This window comes from Megalops cyprinoides, chromosome 9 (assembly GCF_013368585.1).
Source record: "Megalops cyprinoides isolate fMegCyp1 chromosome 9, fMegCyp1.pri, whole genome shotgun sequence".
NCBI classification, from domain to species: Eukaryota; Metazoa; Chordata; class Actinopteri; order Elopiformes; family Megalopidae; genus Megalops; species Megalops cyprinoides.
In genome coordinates this window covers 6764310-6789749 of record NC_050591.1, presented here as the reverse complement: position 1 = coordinate 6789749, position 25440 = coordinate 6764310, and the positions used below count along the sequence as shown (strand labels likewise).

At 39.7% G+C, this 25440-nt stretch overlaps 1 protein-coding gene across 3 annotated transcripts; it reads right to left on the bottom strand.

The window, feature by feature from the left end:
• Positions 1-1351: 1351 nt before the first annotated feature.
• On the bottom strand, positions 1352-19911 carry LOC118782734 (14-3-3 protein epsilon). 3 transcript variants are annotated; one of them, XM_036536254.1, is made up of 7 exons: positions 19696-19911; positions 11306-11505; positions 10945-11051; positions 9962-10168; positions 9567-9703; positions 8900-8945; positions 1352-1546 (listed from the first exon to the last, which is right to left on the bottom strand). In XM_036536254.1, the coding sequence occupies exons 1-6, from the start codon at positions 19757-19759 to the stop codon at positions 8938-8940; spliced, it is 723 nt and encodes a 240-aa protein (XP_036392147.1). In that variant the 5' UTR covers positions 19760-19911; the 3' UTR covers positions 1352-1546; positions 8900-8937. The 3 variants fall into 3 exon arrangements, with proteins under 3 accessions (XP_036392147.1, XP_036392145.1, XP_036392148.1); XM_036536252.1 differs by lacking the exon at positions 8900-8945; XM_036536255.1 differs by lacking the exons at positions 8900-8945; positions 19696-19911 and adding an exon at positions 19513-19556.
• Between the last annotated feature and the right edge of the window lie 5529 nt (positions 19912-25440).

Here is a 25440-nt window from a genome sequence, read left to right as displayed (position 1 = left end):
TTGGAGGCAATGAGACGCTCATTACTGATGTGTGTTCAAGCTTTAAAAAGCCAGAACCAAATAGAGGTAACTGCTGACATTAATCAGATTAAGTTCTCTTGTTGAAGTGCATCACATAATAGCCAACTGTGAAAACTACGCTACAGACAGAAGACATTCTAACTATAGTGTGCAAGCAGTACCCAACATGTGACCTCCTGAGGTCAACTGCTTGTCATGCATTTAATTTTACACTTTGATCTGTCACTGTAATCTTACGATTGACTGACCAACACACACTGCTTCTTCCCATTTTAATGACTGATTGTCTTCCATTTACATTTGCTACTCTTTTCATGCTAACAGGTAATGACAACTTGACTTCAAATTATCGCAGCACAACACACAGAACTGACTGTAATGGCAACAAGATGAAACCAATTTAAATAGGATTTTAAAGAGACACTTGAACTTTTAATTTAGGTTGGTTTTATTTGAATTTTAATGTTAATTCCATGCTGTGTTTCAGTAAGAATACAGATAGTGTATCTGTGGCTCCAGTCAGATATCCAGTTGTACAAATTAGCTTTAAGTTACACATACTGAACAAACAAAATAGAGGAGAGAGATAAATAGGTCAAAATAAGAGGGGGAAGGGAGTGGGATAAAAACTAACAGATGAAGGGTTTAAACTATCTTAGTTCACTGTTGTTTTGAACAGATGCCAATGGAAGCCTGCTTTTTTCTGAGACAAGCCAAGAAAATAATGCAACAAGGCTCCTTGGGATTTTTCAAACTGCTACCAGCCATCTTCAGAAATCAGTGAGAGTGTACGCATACAGTATTTTAGCACAAAGTACAGTCCAAAACACTACAGAACATTACGATATCCACTACGCTGTTAAGGTTTATGCTCCACTTGGCTATGCAGAATTTCTTCTGAAAACTGAAGGTAAAAGTAAGTGGTATTTAATCCTCTTTAAATTTGCTCCATTTCTCCATGACTGTTTAATGATATTTTCCTCTAATTTGCATCAGATGTTTGCACTAAACACAAAAATATTACAGATCCCACATCTAATCATAGAAGGCATATCTGTAATAAAAGTTAATTTTACGTAATTGCATTAAGAAAAATACGTACAGATCCAGCGGCAGATGAAACTGTCGAGGAAAAAAAAAATGAATCAAAAACAAAACAAATGAAAACAGAGATATGAACACAAAGAACTTCAAGACAGCCTGTACCAGGAAAAAAAAATCCAGGGACTCTTGAGTGTTGCCTTCTCAAAAATGTATTTATTTTAGTTGTATGTATCTGAATGAAAGTAAAAGTAAAAAAAAAAAAAAAAAAAAACTTAAAAAAGGAGGGTGGGTGGGGGTAAACCCAAAGATGCCTCAAGGGGCAATGAGCCAATGAGAGCCAGCAGGTACAAGTTGGGGTTGGTGGCTCCCACTGTGATACTGGGGTTCTGGTGAGGGTCGGTAGGGGTTCTTGTATTGGCTGTGAAGTCTCATTGGGTCTCGTCCTCCACGTCTTGCAGAGCTTCTTTGTTCTGTTCTTCACCTGGGAGGAGAAAAAGATTTTTTGAGAGGAGCTTTGAGTGATGCAGCATTTACCCCCAGAACTAGTTAGTTAAGGCAGGCGGTCTCTGCCTAAATTAGCACATGCCTTAGCTACAAACGTCCTTCAATTTGTAGTCTCTGGACTTATTTCTTAAATCCTTGCAGCCCTGTTTGAAAAAGTACAACTAGCACAACTCATCATTCTACCAGTAGTCTATAGAGTTAATCTAGCACTGTTAGGCCTCGTCTAACACCCTAAGGGTCTCCTCTTCAACTACAAGTAGCTGTCAACTAATCAACTCCATGCATTCTAAGTGAAAAACGCTTGGTTGTGTCTGTAAAAATTATACTGAAATTATTTCTACGTATGTCCTCTTGTTCTGCTGAGAAAGATCACCATGAAATAGCTTTTGATGTCTACTTTATTAATCCTTTTCAAAACATGTAAAATGTCAATCTGCCCTGACCAAAGCCCCTTTCTGCTGTTACTGAATGGATTAAGTGTTAACTTGAGTCTGTCTACATGACATGTGTGGCATCTTGTGTTTTTTTCCAGTTTTCAACAGTTTCTATGCTCTCATCATAGTGAGATGCTCTTAACCGGCTACAGTGAAATATTGTCTGACAAAGCCATGCTGAGACAGTAATATAACCTCCTTTGGTTTGTAATCAGCACTTTTTGCTATATATTCCAGCAGCCTATTTGTCATTTTCTTGGGTCAACATTTAGGCCCAAGCCTGTTTCATGTTGCACACACTTTAATTTAGTATATTCCATTAAATAATCATACCATACACTGCTTTCCCCACATGTCAAAGTTAATCAAATTTCACTTAACACTGTTCTCTTGGTTTGAGCTTTAGAATGAGTCCAGAGACAGATTTTCTCTCACAAGCAACAGAAGATGGCATTTCCTTCTAAAATCTGTCTGATGAAAGCTGCAGATTTATTCAGCCATTGGACCATACACCCTTACCTTCATGTGCTTTAAGTCTTTTATAACATACACCATTGGTCAGGCTAAATGCTAACCCTTCTCCTTTATTTAAACAAAGAAAAGGGCAAGCAATATATGAGTCCAAGCAAGACAAACACTGCAAACAATCCCAGAAGTAAAAATTTACATTACATTTAAAGAAAGTAAAATTAGTCCATAGCTAATTTCTGGAAGAATTCTTTCATGCTTCCTTTACATGCATACAGCAAACACCTCAGTTAGGAGAGGAGATCCCCATGAATGAGTCAAACTTTGGTTCACATCTGTAAACAACGGTTTGTCTAACCAATGCATAGAGGTAGTGCTAGGTGGATGGACGGTCTCTCTCCAAATGAGGACGATCTTGGGTGTGTTACTGGGAGTGAAGGCGGTGAGTGAAGGGAAGGACCAAACCACGTGATGCATGCAGTCCCCGCACTGCCACAGTTTGGCTCAGCAGGTAACGACACACAATCGCTCTTCACTGGCAATACGCACAGCTCATTTGCATTAGCCCGGTGAGAACCTCTACAAAACGCCTCTCTCAGCTCCTGTGATGTTCCACTCCATTCTTTCTTTCATACCATCAGTGCATGATTGTGCTGAGGTGTCTGTTTGAAAGTCAAGTCTCCCAACTCTAGAAAAGCACCTGTACTGAGATTATCTGTCAGTGCACTGAAGCAAGGCCAGCCTATTTACTGATGCCCTGGAAATAGCAGAGGATTACAGGGCCATTTCACATCTAAGAATTCCTTTCATGCACCAACACATTATCAGATTGGGCTTTTACACAGCTCAAACCAAATGCACATCTGAACCTGAGAACCATTAGCAATGGAAGTATTTTCATTAACAATTAATCATGAATAGTGGCCTCAAAATTTGTTCTTTTACAAATTTAATCTTTTATATAGTAACAACTAACAGGAAAAAAAAAAAAATCAGGAAAGCAAGTGGTATTTTTCAGCAACAGATGAAAATGTTCTACTTCAAAACTGCGACACAGGGCAGCCAAAATCGCACGTTTACAATAAACTTTTATAAAATGCATTTTTGAAAAACATGATTAAATGTGTTCACGCCACTGCAATCAGCATTCACACGTCCTTTGACTCACAGCCACCTGTATGCCTTTGGATCAAACAGTTCTTGCCAGCTAGTGCAGCATGTTCATTTGGAACAAAACTTCTAAACTGCAGTAATCAGTTTTTTTTTTTTTTTTGCCACACTGTCCTTCACTGTATGGTCTTCCATACAAAACATTACATCAATCAGACTCACGACAGGTGAGTACATGGTTTAAGTGTTTTAAGTGATTAAATCTGTACATTTACAATTGCTGCCAGCATCCATAACCATGTTGTGTTCAAATTTGTAACACTATACTGGAATGGCCCAACCTTTACGCAAGCTGCATTTGAGAATGAATGACTAAACAACATAAGAGATGAGCTCATATGCTTATATGCCAGATGCTGCAAACCAATTAGCTTACAACAGCCAGTTTTTTCATGCAGGAAACCTTTTTTTTTTGCTTTCCTTTGCAATTTATCATGGTACAAGGATTAGCCACACAAAATTAAGCACTGATAGGCCCAACAGTTCATGAGAAGATGTGGCACAAGAGAATAAAAAAGCAGAAATTCAAATACTGTGGACCTTACGGAACTGTTCCTAGAGAGGGGAGAGCCATAACTACTCTACTAAGGACCATAAAGACCCTTTTTGTGACTAAAAGTTAAAGAGATAAAGAGTTCGGCACAGTCAAAAATAATTATTTCTAGTGAAATCATTCCTACTACCATAGCACCGCCATAAGCCAAAACAAAGTATCATATCAGTCAACACTGCTATAAATATTTCTTCAATCTTCCTGAGAAGAAAAAAAAACAACCACATTTCATATATGGCCCCCGTTCATATACAGCAATTACAAGAGGACAGGCCCAAAATGGCTGCCTCTAGTCATGACTGGTGACATGTGTGATCAGAAAAAGACAGTGCAGTATCATCTTCTCGATGCACAATGACAACACACAAAAAGGCATAGTTCCTACGAGGGGTGTTCCAGGCTCTCTGAGGATAAGCCTACGGTGTGCCCTAAAGATCTGGAGGAGCTGCACACAGAGTGAGTCATCGACAGGACTCGTGCCAAGCAGACAAAAACCTTCAGCGCTGCATCCATAAGCAGGCACACTCTGGACCAGCTGGGTCTCCAGCAGCACACAACGCACGCCCCTCTATCCACGGCTCCGCACCCCTGCCAGCACAACTGCAAAAATTGGGCTCGCAAAAAAAGAGCGATTCCTCTACGATCCTGGGAGTGCAGACACCGTGACGGGCTCGAGCAGGGTGGATTTATTCGACAACAGCTACAGAGAACGCAAGGTTAGCCAAGTAACTTTGTTCTCTGAATGAAAGACAGCTACCGGGCAATACAAGGACGCGCAATCAATCAAAAATCTCTCACCAAGGTAAGCTAGCTGTTACACTTCTTTTAGAAAAAAAAAGGGGGGGAAAACGGCATGTTTGCCACCCTGGCTGTTTCGTTCACCTTGAGAAGTTCAGTGTTGCCCATCTAACCTCAGTATATGCACTAACTGTAATAAGTGCTTGTTTGCATCTCCTATTTTCTGTCCATTCTTGATGACATGTGCATTGACCGAGGGCCCTCTCCTCTGCGGCTGCTCTTCTACCTGTATGACAAAGGGAAATGTTGCTGCCATGGCAACCTATAAAAGGACACTGCATGCATGCACAGTACAGTTCATCAAATTACTGTTAGGAATGACAAGATAACTGTAACTTGGCTAACTTGGCTTTTTTGTACTGTAAAGACTGCCGATGGGCTGAATTTCAAAGTGGAATACTCTCTATGAAAGATTAAGAAGAGGACAGCAGCATGCATCAACTGACTAACACATCCAGTGAAAGGCATTGGGCGCAATATAGCTGCAAACACACTAAGTAAAGGCTCTTGCTAACGAGGCTGCCAGAGGACACTGCTTGAAGAAGGGCAAGTCCAATTAGATGAGTCAAGTCCCATAAAGCGCCACAGACATAAACCAAGCTAAGTCAACAGGCACTGTCAAGGGTGGAGACTCAATCTGCTGAGCTAGTCTCCTACACCAGGCTGTGCTCACAGATCAGCATGAGCACTTAAACAGCACCGTGGGAAAGAAAGCGGCACTAACCATTGTAGACCCAAAAGAAGGGGTGGTCTGCAACATTCAGATGATAGAATCTGGGACACACGGAGGGTGAGGCCTACCGGGCCGCAAGCTGGCAATGCACCTGAGGCCGGCACACAGCTGGTGGGATGTGCCATCACTGAAACTGCGACTGGAGCCTGTATACGTGCCACTTGGATCATTCTGCAACTGTCACAGCAGCTACCTTACTGTGCCTTGCATCAACAGTGACAGCAGCTTTTCAGCGCTCAGGGGCCAAGCCCAATGGCAGGATTTCCTCATAGTGATCAGGTGCCAAGGCCGAAGACAGAGTTTCTTCCCAAACGGCATCCCTTCCACCAGCTGTAACAGGTTCCATTTGTCACTGAAAACTTCCTGAGATCCATGCACAGCAGCATCACGCTGCCACTACAGGGGTAATTAGGTTACTGCTACTTTCAGAAAAGCATCCGGTCAAATTTCTTCTGTATCCATCTGCAGCTGACCGGCTACCTGTCTCCTGTTTTTCCAGGTTCAAGTTTCAGCACTGACAGAATTTCATGTTTCTTATAACAGCTGGACATGATGACTTGTTGGCAAATCAAACCACTGCAAAATCAGTTTTATAGGGCAGAACTGGCTATGATATTATTAATTATAAATCAACACCTACTGTGACATAAATCAACACACATGGTTTTCCAGCTGCAGCATTTCTCAACCAGCGTACAAGTTCAGAAACACTGATCTACTGCCTCCTTTGCAGCATACAAACAAAGCAACTAAAAATCACTTTTATGCATTTATCTAAATTTCAGTAGCCAGTCTAAGATGATCAATAAATTAATACTTCTGAATCAGTGGTAATAAAAGTATTTTTCGGTGAACGTGAGGAAAATGAGGAAATACAGAAGTCTGTACAATCAATTTGAATATTTTTAAATTTCATTTATGGAGAAATAAGTCAAATTAAAATCTGCCTAATAGGTAAACTACAGTTTTTTAGTTTGTTTAATCCAACACAAGTAGTACCCTCAAAGCAAACGAAAACAGACTCAATTATTGACTATGAGTAATTATCAAACCATGCATATGTTACTTTTAGATAACAGCCAGTAACAAAATGCATTTTCAAAATAACCTTCCCAACTCTCTCGAGAAGTGAGAAGTACAGTCTAGGCTGTAGAGACAGCTGTTTGATTTGCCCTTCTAACTGGGGGGAAGGGTTGAGCCCTGCCAACTGGAGTACGGCCATCCTACAGACCCCAAAGCAGCTTAGCCACCTGCAATAGCTCTGACTTAATGGCAACCAAGCTTGCATAGCTAAGTGGCTGGATGAATCTTTCCAACTGCCGAATGTCTGTAAGGGCAAGGGGAGCTTAGTTTCTGGAAAATAGCCCGTATGTCACAGTCCTATTTCAAAACTGTGCCGTCTAGCTAGACCAGCATTTCTGGCAATGCATTTTGTTGCTATCTAGCTGCGAATGAAAAACTAATATGGTCCATGAGCCATGCAGCTGAGCAGGACAAGGGTAACCCATTAAAAATAAGACCATGGCACCCAGCATAAATGAGCATGGTAAGCAGACAGAGGCTGTGCTACAGTGACCGAGACAGACAGAAGAGCAAGGGGAGCCATCAGACCTGGTGCTTCCCGTCAGAAATGGTGAAAACAGACTGTAACACGGAGCCTGCCTTTGTTTTATAGCTACATAGCTCAGATTCTAATTTGCCACTGCTTCAAGAGAGCTAGCTAACCGAGTTCAAGCAAAGCTAAATCCTGGGCCACACTGCAGAGTGAATACAAGAGCACGGGTTTGAATCTGACTGGACTGCTAACTGCCAGTCCTGTCCTCTTTTCCTGGCACGTGACTGACATGGCCTGCAGCAGGCAAGGTCTGCTGGTGCTACAAGGATGTGCAGGAAACTGCAACTATGGAGACAACTGCAGAGTGAGTCAGAAAACAACCGGGCCACCTTCTTCTACTGATGCACAATATGGCCTGAGCTGGAAGGTAGGCCTGAGCTGGCTACAATGTGGTGGACACCATCTTCTTTTACCCATATATACTTTTTCTTTTTTAAAAGTAAATACGAAAAAAAAGGTGTCTTGAAGGGAGTTAATGGAAGCACTAAGGAAAGCCGTTGATTTTCATCGCTTTTACAGACTTTTACATTTATGTTTGGTCGTTTAGCAGATACTCTTATCCAGAGCCACTTAGCGTGTTTTGCATGCACTGGTGTAAGATCAGAGACAACACCAAACCAAATGTGTCACAGTCTTAGTTTATTGGTTGTGACTACTGGTAGTCTATCTTAGTCTATTAAATAACCTACAGCATTCTGCTTAGTACCATAGTAGGTCTAAGAGGGAATTTGAGTATGCAATGTTTTTATTTAGGGAATATATTTGGGGATATATTATGAATGGTCAGATTGCAGGGTTAGTTGAGCCAAGGTGCAGTTTGAACAGATACAGATGAGTTTTCAGTCTGCAGCCTAGTCTTAGTAGATACTTTACATGATACAAGATATATCACCCAGTATGTAAGAAACAAAAGCAGAGGACCTATGAATCTTACAAAAAAAAAAGAAGCCATGTCAACCTCTGTCACTGAGGCAGACACACTGCACTTCATCATACAGCCCAGAGGCTGGTCTTTGTGTGATGGAGAGACACTTAAGAGAGTGAAACACTTAGCTGGGCACAATGAACTGAACAGCTGTCTGCTTAATTTAACAATCAGCTGCAACTACAAACCAGGCCGGATAAAATGGGTGTCTTCCACAGTGCCAATACATAAGAGCCCTGCTGGAATAGAGCTTGGCAAGACCAAAGCTGGCAAACACCCCTTTAATGATGACAACTACTTAGTATGCTTTCACATGACAGGGTCCTTAGCTGAGGCACCAGCTGACGGCTTTCAAAAATGGCTGTGATAAAGAGTGAATAACCCCAATCAGAACATCTGGCCAACCCTACAGCACATGAGGTTGGGGCAGTGGTGATGCAGTGAGGAGTTAGTGGGGAGAGAAAGACAGAGAGAACGGCAAGCCGGAGGAACACGAAAGCCAGGAAAAATGGCTCACGTTTGGCCAACGTTACCACACAGGTAAGTGGGACAGCAGGGTGATGCGGTTACGAGTTAGTGAAGACAGAGTGAACAGCAAGCCAGAGAAACACAGATGCCGGAGAAGATGACTTACAAAGTAACATTTTATAGGGAATGAACAGCTGTTGTTCCTTAGGAATCTACACAAGGCAATGAAAACAACGAGGGAAAAAAAAGAGGAAAAACAAAAGCCATATTATTAATGAGGTAAAAGATCATGAGGCAGTAGGAGAGGCAGTGTGGTAAGAAGGTTGGAAGGATCAATAGCTACTGATATTAATGAGGGGGAGTCTGGAAGTAAGCAGGAAAAACAGACAGGAATGGAGAAGAGGCTGGTGTTCCACTGATTGATCCTCAATGTGACCATTTTTTCAATTTGTAATAATTACAAGGAATATCGGTAAAGACAAAACAAACCTCTTCAAGGAGTAATTAGGTAGGAGAACTATCCCAAAGGGGAAAAGCATCCGCTCAGCAGCTCCTGTTTTTCAGTTCAACACGAAAGGGGGAAGCTGTGGAGATAAGCCCACAGCACCCCACACCAACCCTCACCAAGCTGATGTCATAATGCACGCATCATCCTTTCTGTAATTCCCATCATCCTCTTCTGCATGTTATCTGGCTCAGGACCAGGAATAACACACTTCAGTGTTTGTTTTTTTTTTTTTTTTTTTTTGTTTTTTTTTAAAAGGTGCGTTTTGCTCCACCAGTCCACTGTGCAGTGCTGCGTGAGTGTGAACGATCTGCGCCCTCGCACTTACCATCTCCCTGCATGTCTGAAGTCCATAGTGTCAGGTTGTCACGTAACAACTGCATGATAAGTGTGGAGTCCTTGTAGCTTTCTTCGCTCAATGTGTCCAGCTCCGCAATGGCGTCGTCAAATGCCGCCTTTGCCAACCTGAAAACACAACCGAAGTGCTTACAATTGGATGCGATTACATACCTTAATACACTGGCCATGCTAAGTGAATCTACTTCATGGCATGTGATTACACTGATGAGGGAGTGGATGTGATAGTGGGCACTTCAACATGTAAACCAATCATATTTAAAGTCAGTAGAACCTCAAATTTTAACACAGAAGTCTCGACTTAATACAAAACAAAAAACTAGGAGGTGACCATTTTGGTTTGTTTGAGGGAAATGGAACACTTACCTGCATGCGCGGTCTGGAGAATTGAGGATTTCATAGTAAAATACGGAGAAATTCAGTGCTAGACCTAAACGGATTGGGTGCGTTGGCGGTAGTTCTATCATTGCGATATCGCTAGCAGCTTTGTAAGCTACCAAACTGTTTTCTGCGGCCTCCTTCCTGTCGTTCCCTGTGGCAAACTCTGCCAGATACCTGTGGTAATCACCTTTCCTGAGGAGGAAAAGAGAGCGAGACAGAACATCAGTGGTGAACAGCAATTATGAGCTCTATGATGGTCTAGGACAGAGGATTACTGGTATAGCTCTCAAGGTGTACACCAGTTTCTAATTTATATGTGGTCTTAAGTCGTGTTGACCAAAAGAGGGATCATGCACTGTCTCAGCATGCTAGCGTAACAGTTTTGTAGGGGTTTGAGAAGTATATGACCTCATGTCCTGTGTTTCCCCTAGCTCTTTACATACATAGTCACACACCTGAATATGAGAGCTCGAGAACTTATTCACACTGGGATAATCAGCGGCGTAACACTGAGAGTTATGCTTGCCTTGTTATTTACAGAAGTTCAGCATATGCAAGGAAACAAATTTCCTTATCCCAGAGAGAACAGAGTAATTTAACCAAGGAGATGGAATCAAAATGTGCTGATGGGATGGAAAAAAATATATTGCATTAAAAAAAAAATCCCTATATTTCAGAAGTGAATAATGCTTTAACAACTTAAGTTTACCTTGTAAATGTTTTTTCTCATGAGGTGACTATTACAGCAATATTTTGCTTTACCGTTAAACAAATTTCAGTTCCTATTCTTACCTATTAATATTTAAGCCTTTTACAGTCCTTGGCCCTAATGCCTATTGAAAACCCTTTGAGAAAGACTGGAAGCCCAAGGACAAATGATGTTGATGCCAGGAATACAGTTCAGATTCATGCCAATGCACATTTGATATTTCAGCATTTGTAACAGAAGACAGAGGAACAGAACGCACATTTTATAGTAGAAAACCTTGGACTCCCCCGTGTTTGCAGCTGGAATGAGATGCTTGTCCAGTACATCCAGAATATCATTACAGATTGATTTCAGCTCTGTCTCAACCTTCAGACGGAAAGGCAGATTTCAGTAAATAAAACAACCACCACAAAACATCTTGCAGAGGTAACATTTGATAGTGCATTTAAAAAAAAAACTGGACATTTCATCTTGAAAAGACCTTCACAAGGTCACAACTAGCGAGCAGGTTTAAGAATGTAGAATACATTGCAAAATGAGAAGTGCACCTGCTATCCAGTGGAAACTACTCTTTGTACAGTATGCCCATCTGGGCAAATAACACAGCACTTCTGGCTCACCGTTTGCCTGTATTCCCGGATCATTTTTAATTTGTCTTCTCCGCCCTTGTTCTCCTCTTTCTGCTCAATACTGCTGATTATCCTCCAGGACGCTCTCCTGGCACCGATCACGTTCTTGTACGCCACCGATAGCAAGTTCCTCTCCTCTACCGTGAGCTCTACGTCCATGCCTGCTACCTTCTTCATGGATTCCACCATTTCTGTGAGGATGGAGGAGAAACCCCAATTAATCATCACAATACTGACACACCATTATATTTTATCTGCACTAATGTTATTACAAAAAATGAGAGGCTCTCAAGTATTGAAACTGTCCACCTATGCCCATTTCAAATCACTCAGACCTTTGACCTTTAAGGCAAATCCAAGGTTATCCAAAGGTCAGGAGCTTCCTTAAAAGGTTTACAATTAGCCCAATTGGAAAGCCCAAAGCTTGCATTTTATGAGTTTTTCAACTTTCCTAATGTACTACATTAGTAGCTACTTAATTTGGGGAAAAAAATGACAATTATTTAAAACAAAAAATTATAGGTCTTTACATTCCTGCCAAGATGGATTAAACCCGAAAACTTTCATTTATACTTGCAATTTAACAGATTTCTGGGACCCATATTGTTTAACAAAGGACATGTCAATGAGCAATATTTGAAAAAGCTTGTTCAAACATAATGTTTACAATATTTAGGCAATTCCAACCAATGCATAAGGAGGGCATTTCAGTAAAACATTGATGATAAACACCAAAATGAGAAACATTCAAAGGCATTAAAAAGATAAAAGGGGGAACCAAAAGGATATAATTTCAAGTTAACCACTGGCAAACAACGCTAGTATTGGGAATGAACAACTTAATAAACAACCAGTTTCTTCAATGGGAAATTACTGTATTACTCAGCCTTCTGGAGAGGGCACATGGCAGTCATATTTTTTAGGATTTCTGTGGAAATTCACCATTGCAACCTTCTTAAGACTCATTATTTATGTGTTTCTGCAGTTCTTGGAAACACTTCTATTTGCTCTGTTCTGCATCCTTTGGTATACTTGATTGTATGGGTAGTAATTGTTCATGTTGCTTGCGCATGTAGATATATGCATACATGTGATTACATGTGATTTTCCCTACATGTGTGTAAATACACATGAGAAAATCATTCAATAGACCTTATAAATGCACACAAGGAACCAGGCTGATAATTTTTCATCAGTTCTGTTTTGATTAATCCAATATTATATCCATATTACACTTAGTGGTGCCTCTGATCACATATGAGTGAAAAATATCATGTCATTTTGAATGGCGTACACAGGATTATCAATATATATACACTTTTCTGAGTGCAATACATGACTGAGGATTAGAGATGCACAACAATTATGGCCAGGAATTCTGCACTTGTTCTATGGAAAGCATTTCAACCCTCCAGCTCCAAGGGGTCAATATAGCTTCAATTTGAGGATGCTTGTCCAACAATTATCCCATTGTAGTTCCTCAATCACACATGCAAAAAGAATGAGGCTGTGCTCATACTTTACTGCCAGATAAGAGGGATTTCTCAGTTTCAGATAATCTTGCCTTTGCTTCCATTTCTCACTTTGTGTGAGAACAACTTCTCATCAATACCCACTATGTGCGTTATGAAAAAATGTATTCTCCCACTATTCAATTTCGGGGGTCTAGGATGTGATACAATATTGTAATTTAAAAAAAAAGATTGTACTTGGTTGAGGCACTATTATGTATGTTATATACTGTAGAGGAAAACTGCTGCCACTATATAGTGGATATAAAATTCTCCCATGCCTACTAAGATTTTACATGCAACTCTGTAATAGATTAAAAGCCTTAAGTTATTCCCCAGGTGTGTGTCAGTTGTTTATTAAGGAAAGGACTCAATATACAGTTAAGATTAAACAGCAAGTAATGACTTACCAAAAATTAGGTTAACAGCTGGATTTTGTACAATTCTCCACAGGTATTGCCTTCATATACTTGTGTGCGTACTAACTAAACCACAGGTCTACCACTAAAGATTAGCCAAAGGCTTCTAGAGTCATTTTTCACATCACAAAGGAATTCTGGGATTGACAGGGGACACTTTACACTTGGTTGCAAAGATGAGGCACTGTCCCAACTGCACTTGCGCATGAACAAATCCAATGGTCGACTTTGAATGGTTTGAGTTTCAGACTGAGCCGTAAAGCATGAACACAATCTTACAATCATCTCTTTTTCAAAACCTCACAGGCTACAAGTTCTATTATGAACAAGAACTAATCAGACAAACAGTATTCTTACTTTAAAATATTTTATAATATTAAGTACCGTTTCCAACAGAGTAGTAAACCTGTATTACACACAATCATATAGTGGCTTGTTGGTAAAACCAGCTAAAGTATTACAAGGAGCAGAACTCCAATAAAACATCCTTATAGTCTATGATTAATAAAATAACAAAATTATGTCTCCAATCGCATTCCCTAAAAATGAATACTTTTTCCAAAACTGTAATTAAGAGGCTTAGGCTGTTGTCTTTTCAGAGAGAGAGAAAGTTTACATGGACAGCTTGTTTTGCTCCAAATTACACACATTATCCAAACATATTTGTAGCTAACTTACATCTTGCCAAAAAAAATTCTAACCATGTCTGATATTGCACATTGTCAATGGCTGGACAATTTTACATTCAACTATCACATATACTAACAGCCCTCTTTATGCCGTCTTGTTTATTTTATTTCTGTATGTCATTTACTGACTTTTCTTGACCATGTAACCTGTACATAAAAGACTAATGTCAGTTTAAGGATGAAGAAAGACTCCATATAAAAAAGACCTGAAGCAAGCAGCAATGCATCATGATTCCAGAGAATGATTGCCTGCAAGAAAAACAGAACAGCAGCAAACCAGGAGCAAGAAGTTGTGCAGATGCCATGCAATGACCACAAAAGTTGAGTTTTTGTTAAACGAAGACTTGTTCAGATGCATCGGTTTAAAACATGTGCTGCACCGATCCCTTACTATTTCAGCTGCAGAAGATCAGTGGACATGCTCTGAAATGATACCCGTGAAGAAGCAGGAAAGGCTGGGGCACTGAAACTAGCTGGGATGTGTCTGACAACTGCTGTTTCAGAGTTAAGAGTGTGAAAATCACTACATGGGCTGCTGTGGACACCGATTACCTAGTAAGTCAATTCTTCTTACAAAAGATTCTGAGCCAGTGTCACCAACCCTTAAACTGTCGGAATTACATGGCTGACCGAGGAAGTGTGGTCATCGCCTGTGGTCTGACAACAGCCAAAGCTTCATGCAAGGTTAACGATCAGTTCAAGCGAAGAGATTCTCACCAGATCCTTTCAAGTTAAACAATCCTCACTCACACTGCACATAACAAGGAGGTTCCTCTATGTGTAGAACATACTGTAAATCACTGCTATCTTGTTCCTTTGTTAGTATGCCAATTACACTTACGTTTAGTTGTTCAGCAGATGCTCTTATCCAAAGTGAGTTACATAGGTTACAATTCTTACATGTTACCCATTTAGACAGCTGGATATTTACTGTGGTAACTGTGGGTTAAGCACCTGTTCCAAGGGTAAAACAGTAATGTCCTGGCAGGGAATGAAACTGGTAATTATTGGGTTATGAGCCTTGCTCCTTACCACTAAACCACACTGACTATATGCAAACTAATGCAGGACTTGCCCGTAAACTTACTTACTTTTTTTCATTTTATTTTAAGCATTCACCATTCAGTTTGAACTGCCTGGACACTGTGTCCATTTTTTATGCCAAAAAGTCCCTGTGCCAATGCTGCAACATTTCAGTCTTGTCCTCATGAAACAATACTATGCAGCCAAATATCAAGGCCAAAAACTGAAACGCACAGAATGAATTAGGAGCCCTGCCCTGCAGAGGCCCCTGTGCTACCAAACCTACTGTGATCTGTACTTCCCTGAGTGATACACCAAATTAATGGCCTGGGAGGACGCACTGTTTGTCTTCTTGTTAGCTAGCAAGATGGCTGGCTACAAACAGCTGGGTGGATTAAAAATAAAGTAAAATAGAGAAAAAGAAATAATACATATTAAAAGTGGAATTAAGTTCCAAACGTTGACCATTTCGTTTTGCTAACCAGCTTTCTTCATTTACCACATGCATAGCCAGCTTCTCTTGTTTAAGTTTTGAACTACGATAGAGGCACAGTCCCATTCCATTAGGGATCAAGAGTCAGAGTAAATGGCAGGAAATTAGCTTAATTTGTTCAGTTTCATACATTAAAAATGAATACAAATGGTCCAGGAAGCCCAGCTACCAGCTACAAGAGAATCAAATTCACCTTCAGACCAAGTAACTTTGTCCTATATCATGTGGACAAACACACTGTAAAACAGAGCCATATTTCCACTGACTCATTATAGCCAAGTTAGGTATACCCAGGTCAAAGATGAGGCATTTCTACAGCCAAATAAATAGCTAAATGTCTCATTTCTATTTACTTATTTACAAAACACAAATATGAAAGTTGAGGCCATACTGTAATATCATGCAGTCCACTTTCAGAAAACACTGTGAGGTGACTTAGAAGTTAGAGTTCTTGTCTAAAATAAACATCTTTGGACCAAGATGACCCCTCTGGTTTCAAATCTGATCACTACTGACCATGCACATGAATGGCATACAACCAGTTCTTACTTTAATATCTTTTTAGTATTCTTATTTTAATAACTTTTTTAGTGTAGCAACTTATTGCTGTGTGACAGACAATTCTTTGTGAGGGTGCGGGGTAAACAAGTACTTAAACTAGCACATCAATAAAAATGTAAATCTAGTACTACTCAATATCCATACTGTGTACATTACAAATTAAATAAAACTGGGGCAAAGCTACTCAAACTGCTACAGTGAACCTTCCACCTTATTTTCTGAATAAAATGATATGACTGCAGATAAAGCTAGAGGCTACATATGAAGCAAAATCTCAAAGTCCAGATTTTTGCAAAAACAGCAAGTAGTGTAAAGGGGGGGGGGGTACCCTTAACTCAAGGCATGGTCTTTTCTCACCTTCAGATGAACATCAGCACCCGCCAATACCAGGATGTTAAATATTCTGTATATTTTGTTTCAGCTTCACCCAGACATCTATGAGGTAATGCTATTTTTATACATTTTCCCCCAAAAGTAACTGAATACTAACTCTGCAATGCACTTAGCAGGATAACCCCTATTGGATCACCCAAATGTCATATCAGACCAAAACACTTAATTTTCACTTAATTCAAACCCCAAAAACTTTGCTTATGAATCAAGCATTTAGTAACTTGTATTGTAAAATTCCTAATTATAATGTAAAGTTATTTTATTTAATAAAGAACTGCTTAAAGACACAGAACACATCAAATATTTTGCTCCATGTTACACAAACTTAAATGTCAGAGTAGCATTCACATGTGAACATAAAGTTTTTAAATCCTGCATACGTCCAACTAATACATCAGGCACAGAGTGAACCCAATGGTGGTTTTTAGTCTTTTCTTTTTCATTCGGCTACTTCTTTTGAAGCTTACGCAATGCAAGTGTGCAGACCAAAATAAAACATTGTGTTGGTAGAACTGTCTTAATTTTAATAACAGTCTATTATAGTCAATGTCACAGTCTACATACGAATCACTAAACCTGAAAAAATGTTTGACATTGCAGAGTACACCCAAGAGTTGTTCAAAACCAAAAGGGATTCCCTAAAAGATCAACCTCAACAGACCAAGACAGAACATGCTGCTCCCAACACCCACAGTGCAGCATCACTTCATTACAATTGATATTTTTAGAGTGACAGCAATATAAACCACCATAATGCAATCACAGAAACATTCATACTTCCTCCTCAAAAGCATTTCTATATATTATCCCATGCCTGTAATTTGCACATACATAAGGTCTTGTTTTAAGTAGCAAAATCTCATGTGAGTTATTTTATGTATATGCTATCAATATAACCATTAGGAATGTACTGTGTTGATTGATTCAACTGTTTTTTTTTTTTTCAAAGTCAGTCAATCAAAATTTTTAGACTTGCTCAATTAACAATAATTTTTTTTTATAGATTCACACTCATTTCTATTTATAGTTTCATCTTAAATGTTTGAGCAAATAACAGCCACTCAATTAAGCACCATGGTCACAGCAAATGCATTTTTAATACATTTTCTTATTAAAATGTCATTACAGTGAACCTATCACTGCATTACTGTTTTCAATCTGGACAGAAGGTCTCAACAGCTTTTTTGTTTATGACAAGGCTTCAAGGGACAGCAAGGAAATTGTAAAAATTGGCACATACTGTCCACAGTATAGCTAGGCCTAAACACCGTTAGAACTGTGCATAGGATAATTGTGTCCTGCTGTCATGAATCTAAAAACAGCAACTGCCTAGAGAGCAAGACAAAAAGGAGTACACAGGAATAACCAGTAAATTAAAGAGGAATTTAAATTACTGCTGAAATATACAGATATTTTCAGATAAGTATTTTTTTTTTTTACAAAAACACTGCAGACGGCATGAAAGTATCTGGTTTAATCTTCATTTGCTCGCCTTATTTTAATGAATGAACTCTGCAGCTTTGCCAGGACCAGGGAGGAGCCCTCCTCTTCCAACTCACGTTAGCTAACTGATTTTACTGTAAGAAATGCAGCAAATATTACCGGTGTGGAAATATTTACTAAGAATTTTCTGAAGATGCATTTCATGCACGTATTCACTAAGTGGAGTAAGAAAACATTATTTTGCATTTACCTACCTACTTACCCATTCCAAGAACACGGGCTACTAGCATTAGCTAATTATCATTGCGGCCATTTAGCTTTTAACAACCTGGGTAGCCGCTCACTCACTCAATACTGGCTGTACCGTTAATTACACCACACAGCGTAATATGAATGCAATTCCCTTTAGAAGTATTGCTAAACATGCAACTAAATAGCTAGCACTGATCAAGCCAGAGAATCGCTGTCAGCGGGTCACTACTGTCTGCCTAGCTAACGTTAGCTTGCTAGCTAGCTAGCTGAAAAAAAAACCCTGCGATCTCAGCGAACACCACACCCACTAAAGCGCCACAAAATCGCAATTAAACTGCACAGATTGACAGGAGAGCGGGCTTGCCAAGTCATTTAGTTCGACTGTCTACATAAAATCTTCACAAACATGTATGTCCCTAGCATTGTCTTAAGATACCCAAGTGGCATAAGTTTATTTTACAATTAAGTTAAATAACGTCAAACAGCTATCTGACTTGGTTGCACTTTCAAAATGAACACCAAAGTAAATAGAATGCTAGTTATCTGGCATTGTAACCTTAGCTATGTTTAAAATTTAGCCCAGGTTAGCCGGCTAGCCTTCACAGTTAGCCACTAGTCGATGTAAAGGTTCCTAGCCTAGCTAGCTATGTAAATAATTTAAGGAATGGCTGTTAGTTAGCTTACATGACAACACATGTAATTATTTAAATCCATTCACTAGTAACAGAGGACCGTGTAACTTTAACAAGGCGTGTTTGACGAACTAGCTTAGTAAAGTTAGCCCAATCTAAATCCCATTCCACTTAGCGGTCGCCATTTTTGACGAAACCCACGTTTGCGCTATTCAACTGGTCAACAGCATGGCAATGATTGACCTCACTATATCTGAGCGGAGATATGACATAGACAATTCAGATAACAGAAGACAAACGTTGGCTAACTTAGTTTCCCTTGTATGTGCAAATTAGCTAGCCGGGTGAATAGTGAATACACCTCCCAGTCCCCCGATTGACTGGTTTGATGGAAGCAATTGCGCAACTAATATCCAGACAGCAACGGTCTGCCTCCGTCTTTCGTCTACCAAGACGGTTAATGTTCTGAAAACAACGAAATGTCAATGTGTGCTTATGAATTATTATTATTCACTCTGATGTATTCCCCTTTAGGAATGTAGCGACTGTTTGCCGCCATTTTACACGATTCCTATTAGTAAGATTGTTATAGTCAATGGACAGCCACTTCAAAATCCACTGTGTGAAGAGGCTGGTCAAAAGCGCTGCTGGCAGCGGTGATATACAGCAACTGAATGTGCAGCTTGCTAACCAACTTGCCTTGATATTTTTTCGGAACCTCTCCATCACCTCCGAATTCATGTTAACTAACCAGTCTACCTTATCTAGGTCCACAACTTTACCAGTGTCCGCCATTTTGTCTCTTCCCCGATCTCCCTGAAAATGTATCCATCTTCAAACCCGGGCTACCCCTCATTTCCAAGCCCCCCGCTAGAGGGAGGGTGAGCGAAAGGGTGCGAATGTAACAGATCTCGCCATTCAGTACCGATGGTCCTTCCAGCAAAGCTTTCTAATTCAGCTCTTACCATCATATCTTTCTGCCTGTTCGGCCAGTCTGGCCTGATAGACTAGATCCTCTCGATCTCCCATGGTGTTGAGGCCGCTACACGCGTTGCTGTCTGTGCGAGAAGATGTACGCTCGGTGGCGGCGAGTCCGTCCGTGCCGGTCGGCGGTTCCTGGCGGAGCAGTAGCGGCTGGAGTAGCGTAACGCTGTACCGGTAGCTCTGGAGTAAAGATGGCGACGGAGCTCTATCCGGGAAACCACCCCCTCCCAACTCACACACACACACACACACACACACACAACCTCCCTCTCCACCCCCACCATACACATTTATTCAGCATGGCACTATATCAGCCATTCCAAGGAAATAAACATACCGGTAAACGTGCAGATTTTTTTTCTTTGTGGTGCGTGTTTCGGTAGCTTAGGTTATATGTCCTTAACATTGACCAACAATGACTATTAATGACAACAGGCTCAAACAGGAACAAGTTAAATACATGTATTTCTAAACATCACATTAAAATCGACTGCCATTTAAAGCGTGTCATACCACAAACAACGTTTGACCGTGTTTCGGAATCAAGGCTAGGTCATAATTATTTAAAGATATTAAAGCAGAAGCCACAGTTGATAAGCCACTGTTGTTTTTTAAATAAAACATCTTTTATGAATGGCATAAAGGGTGAAAGCGTTGATGATTCAGTACAGAGGTTCTGGCTACATCCCAATCCGCCTCCTCTACTCTGTCTGCTTCACCCTCGACGGGGACAGTTCCTGGCGTCTCCGAGTGAATCTCTTCAGCTGGCGAATAGTAAGGCGGGAGGTGTAAATTTTTACTACAGGACACATTCAGACCTGTCCCAGCATCTGGAAGCAATGGTGTCATGTCACAGAGTAAGAGAGAAAAATATTATACTAACAGGCAATCGTTGGCCTCCCAGCCAGCACGTGGTTAACAGCTATTGCTAGCAGCCGAAGTGCCAAATGGTTGTCTTCAAGTGTACGGAGCTGGGTAGCTATCTGTCAGAACTAGCTAGGTATTATCAGTGAGCCAGCAAGCTAATTATCAAATAGCCAATATAACTGTTAACTAATTATAATGACGGGCTCATATGTACTGCTTTATTTAGCAAGCTAGGCAGGTAGTCTGTTGTTTCAATACGTAACATAGGTATGCAAATCATCGTGGTTAGGTGATGAATCAGTGCAATACATTACTTTAACGGTGACAAGAAACATTATGAGCCTGTGTGCATCTGCTTACATAGAATCAATTGAGTGTCCACCAAATTTCCATTTTGGATTGCTCTCCACATTTAAACCACTGTCCACCTGATCACTGTTTTGAGCTGTCTCTGCCCATCATACAAATGGTGTGGGCAGGGTTGTCAGACAACAATGTCTTATTTTCTAGGTGTTTTCCTCTGGAACTAGCTAATGTTAACCATTCTCATGGGAAACAATATCTGTGACCTAATATCAAAGAAAACAATGTTGACATTAACCCCATTTCACTTTGTTTTGCTTTGCTTATAAAGCTGAAGTACTGAAGCAGGCCCAATTCATCAAAGGCCATAATGCTATTGTTGAAATATTTTTTTCCATTTACTTCTTTTCACACTTTTTCCTTGACTTAGAAAAAGCACCAAAATGTCAAATTGGCAAAAAGGTCAAACTTAGCATTAAAAATGCCGGCAACCCTGGCCATGGATCATCTGAGATACACTTAATATCATGAATGGCACAGGTACGGGGCAAGGTGCGAAATATGGGGGGTCTCGGGGGTCCGAGACCCCTTGATTGACACTTGAGACCCCCTGAAAGCCTCAACAGTAAAATTTTGGGGGGTCTCTGGAAAAATCTTTTAAAAAAATTATTTTCACTTGCTTTTGTCACTTTTAACCCTGAAAGCCAGACAGACGTAGCCTGCTCCAAATTCACATCTCTTCTTCTCGGTTGAATTGTTCACAAAGTATTCATTTGTGAACTGTTTTTACTTTTATTAAGCGTCTGTCTATCTCTGTCAGTGAGCATGAACTTTTGACCACTGGTCCTCTTTCCTGATGCAGTTTTTCTTTATGGTTTGCTGTCATGATTTTCAGTACTGTTCCACTTCACAAATTAAATTATTTTGATGTTTCTGTGACTGACACACTTGCAATTCAGGCACCAACTATTTGACCTCTTTAAAAATCTGTTCTCTCAAGATCTCTCATGTTGCTTCAGAAACTTTCCTATTAGTGTTGATTTAAAAACACCTTTTAATTCCAGAAACATGTTGGTAATTAGCATTTACATTAATATGCCATGCATGTAGACTATTTGCATGCATGTAGACTTGTCTTATTTATGCCACATCGATAAAATTGTCTGAAGTTGACTAAGCTCTGATCTTGCTAGCTAGATAACGAACTTGAAAATTTGCACCCCAAATAGCGAGCAAGATGGTAAATAAGGCTGAGAATGGTTTACTCTTGGTAGCTAGCTTATATATAAAAATCTACAGGGCGGTTACATAGAAGAATATAGGAAATGTTATGGATGTTTGCTTAGTAATGGCACTTGTTCAGTTCGTACGAGATAATGTGGCTCAAATTGTTTGGGGTGTTTTGTCTCCATTTTCTGTAACAATTTTAATGGCAAACTCATTATTCCAAGCATGTCTGCTGACCTGAGGATACGTGCTTCTTTTGAGTAACTTGCCGTTTTTTTTTCACTGCAAGTGCTTTACGGATATAAAAAGCCTATTAACCATACTCCCACTCATAGTGCTTTTTATAGTTGCCCCAGAAGGTTTACATTTACTGAAAACACAGTTGTATATCCTTGTCATTGCTTCTCTATTGGCTGGACAAATCATTAACATTATCTGGGGACATGCTGGTCAACCCTCCCCTCCTAAGGATGTGGAGCGTTTCTCAACAAGAGGATCTCTTGAATTCTAAAGCTTAGCAGCCTTTGAAGTCATTTTTAGGTGTGCAACATTAATGATCTATTGTTAACACTGATACTGAGCTCAGATTCTCAAGCTGTTTTCTACTCCTGTAATTATATTTTAATTATAATATTTTAATATTAATAATTATGTGTTTATTATGATCATTTTATTAATTGCAATAATTAAATGGTCAGATAGATGAAGGATGAGGGATGGCTTGGGTTTGGATGTGTTGGTGGAGGGTACACATTAGACAGGTGTGTGGTGGGGGAGTGTAGACGCGAGGGTTCCACTAAAACAGTGATGTGGACACCTCTGACAATGGTGATACCTACAGCCAATTAATTAAGCTGCTGTGAAACATATATAAAACATATATATTCACTTCATGGACAAGAGTAGTCATGCAATCAATGACCAAAATAGAGTAAAAAAAAAAAAAAAAAAACATTGGCTGATTGCTTTCAGATGTTTTTTTTTTTTTTAGAAAGTGAAGGCAAAATCACTTGCCAAGGGACTTTATTTACGAAGTAGGACATTACATGCTACAGCAAATAAAGGTTACATTTCAACTGTCTTCAAATAATATAGTGTTATAGTACAATGGAACATCTTCATAATATAATCAATGTAAACCTCCCTCCCAAAAAACTTTACTTACAAAAGATTATTACAAAAATATAAAATATTTATAGTCATGAATGACAAAATAATTCATTTCAAACATGTACTACATGTAGAGAATGCATGCAGGAAAATTATGTATGAAATGTGACTCAATACTCATAATATACTAATAAAACTAAAAAGATGGATGGGTCATATTTCTTATGTGACCAAATTTCATCAGCCCAATGTAAGGAATGTCAAACATTTAAGTGATGGCAGAGCTACTCTGAATAAACCAAAAAGCTGTCAGGTTATACAGCTAATCAATGATCACAGCAATGCTTTTTTTCCCATTTCTCACAAAAATCTCAGATTTGACTAGATCACCTCTTTCCACAGAATTACATAATGAGCGTATGCTGTTGCTATGATGGAGTGACCTCATACAAGGCAACGCATCCTTTGTCTAGACCTCTGAAAATAGGGTGGCCGTCTGATTCACCTGTCTCTTTAAATGATACAGAAAGGTTCAGGTTCACGTAATAAGAGTCAGAATTAGACATAGGCTGCCTTAACTCCACTTTTGAAGTTAACTTTTGAACACCGCCAACACATTGCTTCCCAGTGCTGATCAGCACATTTGCAGTACAGTCAATTAGAAGACTAATACCAGGGAAAGTGAAAGGAACCACATGTGAATATTTTTACCAAACGTTTTACATCTGTTTCAATGCAAATGTTGTTGTTTATGACAATCTACCCTTATGTAAACGTGAACTAACTCCAAACATTTGTATGGCAGGTAAGAGTTAAAAAAAAAAAAAAAAAAAAAAAAAGACAGACAGACCGGAGGGGACAAATGTTTCTAAATGCTTGGACTGACAGCAATGTAATGCACAATTTCAGTGCAACTACAACACTGCAACTGTACACCACACCACTCACATACACTGAAACAGTGGTGCGTTAATCAGTCAAACGTAATCAAAGTAAACATCGCACAGAGGCCACAAAGGGAAACGCTGGACACACAAATGAACACCTCCCCTCCCCAAATGGACGTTTTTCGTACTAAATCTCATCTCTTACAAATTTCTGCAGAGTCTACAGACATTAGTTAGCCAATAAGGGAAGAAACGGCTCAATTCTGATTATGGGTGCATGGGTGCACTTTGTCTCTCTGCGCTATCGAAGTAGCCTCCACCACCTCAGCCACTTGCTCATGTATTCTTCATTGTGACACAGAGATACAGCAAAAGAGGTGGGGGGTGGGTATAGAGATCTAGAGGATTACTACGTGTAAAAGTGAAATACAACTGCAGTGGATGGGGCATTGTAGCAAGGGAAAAATAAATAGCGATTAAGTGTTCACTATTTTAATTTGCATAATTCTGGGACAGCTTCTCATTCACCTTTGCATAATAACAAATTCAACTACCACCCTCAGCCATAATGACAGCAAGGACAGAAGTAAAAGCAAAGTAGTTTGGTGTGCAATAAGCAACATTACGCAATGATTTTTCTTTTTTAAATACTTGACTTCTGTTACAGGAGACTGAAATGTTCTAGAGATCTCCATGAATGGGGAAATCCACAAATACTGTTCTGTACTAATAACAGACTTGTGTGCGAAGGCAGATTGGTTCTCAACACCCAGAAATAACATTTAAACATGTCATAACTATGCAATTTATGTAATTATGCAATACAGTCATACCTCCGCTACTGAAGCCTTTGAGAACGAAGCTCCTTTATAACAAAGTTAATATTGTCTAAAGATCACAAAATAAAAGACAGGAAGCAATTCAAAATAGTGCAAATGCACTTGCTTTTTTAAAAAAGTAAATGAATGTTGTTTGTTCACAGTATCTGAAGGCCGAAGTGAAGACACTTGCAAGAGAGCCTTTTAAATAAACCTTTCAAATGAAAAGTTTCTCTCACTTCTCATTTTATCACTTCTCACTGGTGGCAGTGTGGCATCAAAACAGCCATCTAATGCAACTGAGTGGCCCTGGGCAAAAGATGTGCCAAATATCAAATTTACCAGATAGTAAAATGCAGATCATAAGGGCAGTAGAATTATGAGACATGAAAATCAAAGTAGCAGTCTGGCAAGGTCAACATTTCAAACCATTTTAAATCAAGCAGAAAAGGTGAGGACTTCAACTCACATGCTAACAGGCAGACCTTAGACATCTCTCTCCAATGAAATGTGA